The sequence below is a fragment of the Panthera tigris genome, chromosome D2 (genome assembly GCF_018350195.1).
Source record: "Panthera tigris isolate Pti1 chromosome D2, P.tigris_Pti1_mat1.1, whole genome shotgun sequence".
NCBI lineage: Eukaryota > Metazoa > Chordata > Mammalia > Carnivora > Felidae > Panthera > Panthera tigris.
In genome coordinates this window covers 77385999-77396719 of record NC_056670.1, presented here as the reverse complement: position 1 = coordinate 77396719, position 10721 = coordinate 77385999, and the positions used below count along the sequence as shown (strand labels likewise).

Below are 10721 nucleotides of genomic sequence, written 5' to 3'. Positions count from 1 at the left end.
GGAAGCACATGTATATTCCCATTCTGAAAGAAGACGTGTTCTATATACAGAAAAAAAAAAAATGCAGCAAATATTAAGGTATTCAAAGTAATTTTCTGACAATTCAGATGTGATATATTTACAAGAAAAGTATAAGTTTTAAAATAATTAAATAATTTTCATAGAATTATAAAAGTATTGAGATAAATATTAGGAGACCCTGACAATCACAAGAACATTTTCCTACGCTACTGAATATGAGGGGTAGTTCTATAAAAAGTCCCAAAATAGAGCTAATATTTTGCCACTATGAAATATATCAAATTACCAATACCAAAATATGCTAAAATAAACATGCAACGTAGAAGCTGTACCAAAGAAAAAAGCGTGAGGCTCCTGAATATTGCAAACTGTCTACACAAGATTTCTTAGGTATGTTCATGAAAGAGTAACCTTCAAAAGAGCCACTGAAATGGGCATATCATCAGAAAAAGTGACAACTACTTAAAACCTTTCCATTCTACCATTTTCGAATATAGCTGCAAAAAAGGAAACAATCGAAATGTGCCTTTTCAAAATATTAGCTTATGAATAAAAAAAGTTGAGTAGCGCACTTGACGCATTTGGATTTTTAAACTGATTCTATGACAATTCCAATGCAATAAATAGTAAACTCTGGACCCCACTGCTGGAGCAGGAAATCTCTCCCTCTCTTTCTCAAACAAGAGTCATCTTAGAAAATGAAAAGGGGAAACAGTGACACGTATGAATTCCAAAACAGAACAGCACAGTAAGATGGCAAAGTATCATAAGAACAGCAGCATGTGAGATTCAAGACTATTATCTTAAAGCAAACGTTTAAGAATCAAGGATTTCTCAGAGCGGTGCTTACACTGATGACGTCCCCGTGATTCAATGTATACTCAAATGTGTGTTTTAAAACACGAATATTGCACAGGTAGTAGAATAAAAGCATTCTGGCATCTCAAACATAAGATGATATCTTGCTTAACACAATAAACTATGCTACTGACAACTAATTTTATCTCAACGTTTAAAACCAATCACATAGGACTTTTGAGGAGCACGTTCATCTGACAACGTTCTCAAGCAAGATGAGAAAACACAGGCACTTGAATGTGATCAGTGACAAAAAGGAGAGGCATGACTAAGGGCAGTTATGTCTTCACATACAAACTCACAGTCTTTCACTGATCCAAATATAGAAAGAAGAACTATTTATAAAAACCTTGATAAGAAAATCAGATCTCCCAGAAATTTCACACCAAGTCATTTTCACCATTTCATAAAGCAATGACTGCTTAAGGTCCTAAGCTTTTTCAAACACATGTCCAAGATACAGTTGTCTGAATTAGTTCCCCTCCCCCAACCCCCCCGGGCAACCTCCAACCCTCGCTGAACGGTCCGGTGATAATCTCTGCGGCAAAACTTGCTACTCACCTTGATAACCAGAGCATCAAAAGTGGTGACCATTTCCAAACTGTCCACGTCGTAGTATAAATTTTACAGCACCACAGACATCATGATTTCAGTTATCTTAGTCTGACCATATTTCATTCAATAATATTAACCGGTAAGAATGTGTAAATATCAAGCATCTAATAGGAAGTCAAAGTAGCATTTTAAAAACAACCAAAATAATTAATAAGCATTTTTAATGTTTTACGTGGTGAAACATTTCAATTGTCAAATTCACTAGGAAAAAAAATACCACGCACACATTTTCATCACCCAAGCGAGAGCACACGAAGCTTCAGACAGTTGATACTGAAACACTTAGGTTTTTTTCTTTCGTTCGTTCACTGTGTTTTGTTTTGTTTTGTTTTAAGGAAATTACATTTCGTTTGGCCACTCCCGAGATCCTTGGTTTACCAGCTTATGAAGAGTACATCTAAGAGGCAGTATAATCTATGTATTAAAAACCATTTCACCCTTTATCATCTTTGGCTAGAAGCCTCGTGAGAGGAAACAGGGGCTGGGGAGGCGGAGGGGGGCGGGGGGGGTGGGCCGCGTGCTTCGTCTTACACGTCACTGACCGGAAGGCTTGCATCATCCAAGTCCACCGGGTCACAATCTTTATCCTGAGGGCCAGTTTTACTTGGAGGTTTGAGCGGAGCGCGTTCAGTCACTTTGGAAGCTGGTTCTCTTGGAGAGACAGTCTGGACCTTGAAGTTCCCTGGCTTGACCTTGGCAAGAGATTCGTAAAATCCTCGCTTCTCCACGGTAAAGCTTGAGACCAAAGAGTTGCTGCGAGAGGCCGTGCAAAGGGAGGCGGCGGCTGCGGCGCTGGCAGAGCGGAAAGCGTGCTTGGGGTCTGGAGGACAGCTGGGATGCTCCTGGAAAGAGGACAGGCCGTCAGACACAGTCAAACATTAACGACGGAGTTAGTAACTCAGCGTGAGACTTTACTCTCTGAAAAACAAACAAAACACACATACACGGAGCAGAAGCACGAGCCATGCAGCAAACGTGTGCACGTTCCTTCCCAAAGCAATGCATTTTTAGGAGTGAGGTTAAAGCAAGGACAGTCCACAACCATTTCCACTAAGAAACCAGTTCTGTCACCAAAGCTCTGCCACTCGAAGCCTCGGTCGGCCCGCACCGGAATGCGGCGCTGCAGCCGCGGCTGAGCGGGTGTGTGAGAGGGCCCTGTGGCGTCGGGTCACGTAAGAGTGTGTTCTAGTCTCTCGATCAACACTAGGGATCGTCCCACGTATTTTAGAAAGATAAAAAATAAAAATGCAGGATATAAAAATGAAAGGCCCTGTTTTTTTAATAAGCAGAACTCACTATTTTTCAAGCCTACGATTCTGTCTGGCAGTCTGACCAACCTTCGTTTTTCTGCCCCGAGTTTCACGGCAGCGGATAATTGTGCCGCCTTTTCACTTCCTCTTAACTGTATTTATTCAGTTTTGAACACGTCCTTGATTCTCATGGCTTGAGATTTTGATGGCAGCAAAGGGTACATATTTAATCATTCATTAAATCTGTGGCGAAATAATGGTCAGTTGTGACTCTTAATTCCCACTCGCTTCTAACTTAAGATATCCTTAAATAGGACCGTTCCAAATGCATTGCCATGTAGTTCCCGGTGTGCTGTGCTCATGTATGACACTCGTGGCCTTGAAAACAAAGCGCCACAAGTTCACAAAACACTCCAGATTCCCACGAGCTGGCTAAATTTCGCCTGAGATTGAAAATGCCATGCAAACTACAGTAATGTGGAGTTTATCCAATGCATAAGCGTGCATGAGTTTGCATAGATTATTAGAACAAGGGTGCGGTGCAGTGGTGTAGCATCAAAAATCTCAAAATACGTAAAATACAGAAGTTGAAACTTGTGGCAATTCGGTAAATTAATTTTTAGGACAGCTTAATGCGACTTGTTCAATTAGTAAGGTTCTATTGCTCTTTCATGATTTATCTTTTCTCGTTGTTGTTTAAATATACGTATCCAACCGGATGACCAGAGGGAAATAGTTTGCGTTAGTGTTGACAAAGTCAGTTACGATAACTGCAAAAGGCAGTTTGGTTAACTCAACTTTCTACGATCAGTTGTGAGTAGTGAGTAAGTCCGGGCCCTCTAGTAAGAAGGCACGTTTGCGTGAGAGCCCACATACGTGCCGCATTCACCAGTTCTTGATGTATACCTCTGTATACAAGGATTCGACAGCCTTCTGGCCTGCCGCATCTGGAACACAGTGCAAAGCTAAGATTAGAGTTAACCTATACTGAGGAGAGGGAGGAAAAGAGAAAGTTCTGCCGACAGTCACAGCTAGAGAGTCCACTTCGCCCCCACCACAAAGCACGAAACACAAGTGCCCTTCTCCAAGTTTCCCTGTTTCCCCACAGACAGTGTTTTTGCAGAGAGTCTCATATTTGGCTGCTGAAAAGGTCACATAAAACACAGGCAGTTACAAAATTAACAGGTATGAAAGTGACTTCTAAGATATTCCAGAAAGGATACAAGGAGACTCATTTAAGAAATGAGAAACATGGATTTGTTTTTACCGATCTGTAGTTTATCACTACCAGGAAACTACCAGAAAAATACCAAAAGCGCAGAATATCTGGCATTTACAATGAACCTGTAAAAGGTAATGTAAGGCTTTCATGCTACATGTTAGACTACATTCTGTGGACAGCAGTGATACGTTTCAAGACACTTAAAATGTTTTTTTCTATTCCTCAGTAGAATATTTGTGTTCTCAGATGAAAGCAGTGACCAAAGTGCCCTACAGCCAAATCTTATTCCTATGATGTACCTGAACATGATAAATTAAAAATTAAAAACATTTTTCTTGTTATTTCTGAGAATGTTTAACATTTCAGTTTTACTCTCATATCATCACAGAGACAATTATAATAGTGAAAAGCAGCGGGCTTCTAAATTACTCTACCAGAAAAGGACAACGAGGACACGCAATGGAAAATAGTGACGGAGAACACGAAGCTGTAGTTCGGGTTCCAGCTGCTCCATTCAATGGCCTTATGGTGCCAGTAAGCCAAAAACACCTTAACTGAAATTCGAGGCAGTAGAGGAGAAATGGAGACTTTCACCAAACTGTGTTATGCTACAATTTAAGGCGCTTTACACGATTAGGCCACATCCCGTACTGAGAATTTGTCAAGTTGTAACAAATCCAGACCTACTGACAAGTAAGAACTCCTAAAACAAAGCAAGGAAACGTTCATTCTTTAGTTGCCCTGCTTGTGCATTTAAGACAATACAATGCACAGAAAGTTATATATACATAACACTACAAGGAAGCATTAAATTAGAAATGCATTATTTTTTTGCAAGTCCAATTGGTACGAAAGTCAACATGCAAATAAATCTCAATACAGAAAGAAACCAGAAGGATTAGGGGGAGAGGAAGGAAAATAACTCGACAGGATGGGGGGGACCTTAGGGAGTATCACCCCAGAGAACAGGAAACATACAGAAGATGCTGATCGGCCAGGTCCCCGCTGTGCTACAATGGCACCAGAGACTGCTTTAATCCAACTGTGCATCTCTTCAGGGCTATCAGCCTAAGGGAAAGAAAGGACTCATTCAGTCAATTCGCCCCCCAAATCAGCTCCTACATCTACAAATCCAACGTATTCATGTTGGTAAATTGCAGTGTCAACAACAAAATCATTCCAAGGCAATGGTTTCCAAAAACTTTCAGAGTCACTTTTTTAAGTCAGGTTTTGCCGGGTAAGTTATTACAGAGCCGTAAGTTGGGCACTCGATGCTTTAAGATCAGACCCATCAGAAAGTCAGTATGAATACTTCTGGAGAGAAAACGAGAGGAAGAAGTCAAAGACAAAGCTTCTCATTTTGCTCTATCTACTGCTATATCGTCTGACTCTGCTACAAGAGTATTTATGTAACTGCGGAGTTAAAAAGCCATTTGACATAAGTTTATGTATTATTTTTCTAGAGATCATTTCTAGTACTACTGAACTACTACTGAAAGTAGTGTTGGTGGTCATATTCCAAAGTATCATATTCCTTGACAGGACCTTGCTTTCCTACGTGAATTAAAACTTTATTATTAAATTCAACCAAACAAAACCCAAGAGGGGTGTAGAGACACCTCCCTTTACTTCTGTTCAAAACTTTTAAGCTACAGAAGAATACTTGCAAACCAATGATTTTAATAAGGACTTTTAAAAGGAAAAACCCAGAGCAGGCAAAGGTAAAGCAAAAATCTAGAAATCAATCTGGCAAAAGAGGGGGTTTAAAAAGGTTTTATGTTCTGACGGTTATTCTTGATCTAGAAACTTAACCTATAGAAGAAATCCAGGCAAAGTTAAGCACAAAAATGTTCATCCTCACATTGTTTATAATAGTAAATACACAAAACTACAAAAATAATCAGTAACAGAGTAGCAGGGAAAGAGTTTAACTGTGGAGCATTCATATAATAGAGTATGGTGCAGTTCTAAAAAGTTTTTACAGAATTTTTAATGATGTGGAAAAAAATGACTATAATATATTAAATAGAATATAACTGCGTGTGCTTTATATGACCCCACTTGCTATAAAAATATACGCCTTTAAAAAAGGCACTATAATTAGAATGGTTTCCTGAATGTGGGATTCTGTGTGTTTTATAAACTACCCCTTTCTTCATATCTTTCCATATTTTCCAAGTTTTCTGCAATAATTATATGTAGCTTTTATAAGACAAAAACAAATGTTCTTTAAAAAAAAAGAAAAACTTCCAATCTAAATAATACACCAAAAAGAGTATTTTAAACTTAAATACAAGATGCCTATCTACCACTGGTGAGATCTACGGTCTCCTTTTATTGTGGGTATTTTCAGTCCCATTTCTAAAATTACCAAAAATGATGCAGTCAAAATTCTACAATACGTGCAAAAATAATCCAAATTGAAAGTTAGCATCTACGTTAAAACAGCATTTCCCTTCCCATAAATACTACTTAATTCTACTCTACGAATTCATAGTCAAGAGTACCATCTGCTGAACATATGACCTACCGATAATTTTATGTATAACATTTTTTTAAGTTGTGAATTACAGGTGTCATATTTTTCCTTATCCTCATAAGCAGTAAGTTTATTTATGTTCATGTCACCTCTAAAATTATTAATCTCTTGTTAGGAGGATCTATAATCTCCAAAGAAGACTCTCACCTGCACATAGAAAGTTCGAGACGATGTTACAATTTCAAAGAGATTGTCTCTCATCATTATGTCACTGTTAACAAAAACAAACGTCCAATTGCACTTAAATAGCAGTTGTTTGATAGTTTTTCTTTCACTCATTCATCTAGTACCAAATATAGGTCAATAAGAAAATAAACAGAGATAAAATGTTGATGTAATTTAGCAAAACCAAATCATCTTTTCCAATTTATTTTTGCATTAATTTTACATATTTTATATGTTATATATATTTTTAGAAGAGGTTCATAAAAGAAGTTTAAAATCCAAAGTTTTCAGCTGTGAATAAATCAGTTTGCTCAAAGAAACACTGCACAGTTACCACATTTTCTTATAAAGCTCTATTCTGCAGCAACTTCAAAATACTTAAATTACTACTACATCAATCTGTCAAATATGATAGAAGTTGTTCACGTTAAAATTTTTCCTTTCCGTTAATAAGCCTAATTGTTAGTTTTCAAATGAAACAAAAAAATATCTCAATACTTTGAGGATTTTGTAAGTCCTGGCATATCCCAACTAGGAAGAGTTAAAAGTAATGCTACAAATAACCCAGGAAAACATCACCTGTACACACCAACCAAACTGAAGCCCTGCTGAGTACTAGAGTGCTGCGGCAGGCACTAAGTGACAGCGGGTGCTTACTTACCTCTGCTTACATTCCTGGACTTTATGAACCTCTTTAAGTGGTATTACGCGGAGAGGTTCCTTTTCCTGGCAAAAAAACACACGGACACATGATGTATATTCTTAAAGTCCTTTTAAGGATTTGTCTTACTTGGAGATCTCTACGAAGCACATCTGAGACGTAAATCTACCTTCCTGAACCATCCAGCATCAGAACAGCTCAAACACTGAATAACCTTATGCACACTGTGGTCTGAAACACGGAAACTGGCATATAACCCGTATTCACATTATTTCTGGCCTTAATGACAGCGTAGCTTATTAAAAGCCATGAAATCATCAGACTTTCCCCCAGTGGACCCTTCCAGACCCCATAAGTAGAAGACTTCCTCTTCTGGAATGTTATTTTGAGGTAGAAGGCACCAGAGTAGCAAATACCCAGCTTCTCGGAGTTAAACTTGTCATTTTAGGTATATCACTTTTATATGAATACATTATTTTAACAAGCACAATTTACTGAACTTTTACTAAGTCCAGGACATCCACTAGCTTTTAAGCATGTGAGCTCACTTCAACTTTCTACAACCCCACAGTACACGCACTCCTATCCACCTGAGGAAACGGAGCCTCACACGTTAATTAAGTACCTCACCCCAAGGTCACAAAACTAGACACAAGACACAACTAGTTCCCAATAGCCTGTTTATACTACACGTGCCACGAAATACTATATGCCATATTTCACCGAGTATCACACCGTAAGATTAAAAAGTGCCATTATTTGATGCAGCCCTAAGAAAACAATTAAAGCATGGCTGAACACTTTAAAAAATCACCAGTCTTTAAGTTTTACAAAATGGTTCATTTTTAAAATAATTTCAGAGTATAGGGGCGCCTGCATGGCTCAGGTGGTTAAGTGTCTGACTTTGGCTCAGGTCATGATCTCACCGTTCGTGGGTTCAAGCCCTGCATCAGGCTCTGTGCTGACAGCTCAGAGCCTGAAGCCGGCTTTGGATTTGGGGTCTTCCTCTCTCTCTGCCCCTCCCCCGCTCATGCTCTGTTTTTCTCTCTCTCAAGAATAAAAAAAAAAAAATTAAAATAATTTCAGACTATAAAAGACTTACAAAAATAGCACAAAGAATTTCTGTACACATCGCACCCCATTTTCCAAGATGTTAAAATTTCACGTTTGTTAAATCATTCTGCTTGTTGTGTTCATGTATGTGACTATGGTATGTGTGTATATATTTTTCCTGAAATGTCTGAAGGCAAATCATAGATATGTGCTTTACTACTAAATATATCAGTGTATAGTTCCTAAAACAAGGATGTTTCTTTCGTAACTACAGTACAATCACAGAACCCAAAAACTCCACACTGACGCAATCCTGTTATCTAAAAACCATATTCACATCTCATTAATTGCCCAGCAGTATCCTTAACATAAAAAGGAAAGCTACAGATTTGCTGCTCCAGAGTTCAATCTGGAATCAGACCTTGTATTTAGTGGTCCTATCTCTTCGTGTCCTTTATTGTGGAATAGTTCTGCAGGCCTTCCCCCCACCCCCCCTTTCAACCTTTAGAGTTTTCAAGAGTCCAGGCCAGTTGTTTTGTAGAACGTCCCTTAATTTGGCTCTGTATGATGTTGACCATGCTTGGATTCAGGCTATGCAGTTTGGCGGGGAAACCACAGATGCACTTCATTCTTCTCGGGGCATCATTCTCAGGGAGCGCGTGAGAGGGGTGTGTCCCATTACTAGGGTGTTACACCTCATCTCGTAAGGCCGTGTTTGCAGTCACTAGAAAGTTACCCTTTTCTCCTTTGCCATTATGAAACATCTTGTGGGGAGACACTCGAAGCCTACGGAATACCCACTTTTCCCATCATTTTGCCCACTAATTTTATCAAGCTTCGAAAATTCTTGCCCGAAACCATCATTACTGTAGTAGCTGCCAAATGGTGATTTGTCTCCAGCCCCATCCATTCATGTATTAGTTGGAATTTTACTCTACGGAAATGCTTTTCTTTCTCCGTTTACTTATTTGGCTTGTTTTATTCTCTGGGTTGTAATCCATTACTATCATTTTTTATTCTGGTGCTCAAACTATATGAGTTTTGGGTACTGGGAGCCCCTTCAAGCTGGTTGTGTCCTTCTGTCACGTCCCCATCATTCACTGAGCCACTTCCTTATCTTCTGTCACAACTGGATCTTCCGGGCCCAGCTCTTCCTGTGCCTGCCCCACCTCTGACATCAGCCATCTCTCCAATGTTCCCGGTTCCTGTTGAAGAATAGCGTTTATACTTGCTTTTGGGGGAAGAAGACCACTCATCTCTTCACTCCGCCATGGCTTTCTCACGATACATGAGAAGTAATACTCCTGTGAGGTTTTAATGTGTGCTTCTCTAATTACGAGTGATACTGAATATCTTTTATATGTTTAAAGACCACTTTAATTTCTTTATAAAGGAACTGTCTATTCATGTCTTTTCCTCATTTTTCTACTGGATACTTTCCCCTTGGTTTTCTCTCTCTGTAAAATTTGAACCAACCACAAACTTAGACAAAGGTTGAAAACATAGCACAAAGACCTGACTTTCCGGAACCATTTCAGAGTGAGTTGCTGACCTGGCCCCAAGGCCCTTTAGTGTGTATTTCCTGCAAAGACATCCCTTATGTTATCACAACACAACCATCCAAATCAGGAAGGCGTCCCCCAAGTGTCTTTTGTTAAAGCAAAATAATTCAGTTCAGAATCGCTGACTGCATGTACTTGTCATATCTTTCTTTCCTTCAGTCATTCTGTCCCTAACTCCCACAGTCTTGACTCTCCTGAAGGCTCCAAGGCAGTCATTCTGGAGAAAGCCCCTGACTTGGGTGTGTCTGATCCTTCATCAGGATTAGATTCAGGTCAGGCATCTTTGGTAGGAACATCACAGAAATGAGGCAGCAACCTTCTCAAGCTATCCTGTCAGACGGTAAGTAATTTTAATTCATCTCATCACTGATGAAGTCCGCTTTAATCATCTGGTCACCTGTTTAGAGTGGTATCTACAGTGGTATCTTTATCGCTATCAACTTACCATTTCCCTTTTTGTACTTAATGTGCATTTTGCGGATGGGGACTTTGAAACTATGTGCCCTCTGGTTCCTCATCACACACACGTGTATACTCATGCATCCACCCATTTCTCCCGTGTGGGTTCATGGATTTCCACTTTATTCAAAGGGCAATAATCTGTTACCATCATTACTTATTTTGATGCCTAAAATAATCCCCCAAATTTGGCAAGGGCGGCTGTTTTCAAGTTGGATTCTGGGTCCTTCCGTCATGTCCCTAGCATTCTGTGAGCACTTTGTTTTCCGATACGAGACATTCCAGGCTTATTTTTTATTTATTTCTACTGTTTCAG

The 10721-nt window shown here is 39.3% G+C and overlaps 1 protein-coding gene across 6 annotated transcripts in view; it reads right to left on the bottom strand.

The window, feature by feature from the left end:
- Nucleotides 1-1988: 1988 nt before the first annotated feature.
- The window catches only part of PLEKHA1 (pleckstrin homology domain containing A1), a 37909-nt gene continuing 29176 nt past the window's right edge, over nucleotides 1989-10721 (bottom strand). For 2 of the 6 annotated variants that reach the window (XM_007084874.3, XM_042960290.1), the window contains exons 8-11: nucleotides 7332-7396; nucleotides 6653-6716; nucleotides 4945-5034; nucleotides 1989-2336 (exon numbers count right to left, since the gene is read on the bottom strand). In XM_007084874.3, coding sequence (XP_007084936.1) covers nucleotides 2022-2336; nucleotides 4945-5034; nucleotides 6653-6716; nucleotides 7332-7396 — 534 coding nt within the window. In that variant the 3' untranslated portion in view covers nucleotides 1989-2021. Of the gene's footprint in view, nucleotides 2337-3620; nucleotides 3692-4944; nucleotides 5035-6652; nucleotides 6717-7331; nucleotides 7397-10721 lie in introns of all 6 variants that reach the window. The other 4 variants (XM_007084875.3, XM_007084876.3, XR_006209043.1 and 1 more) reach the window with 4 other exon arrangements.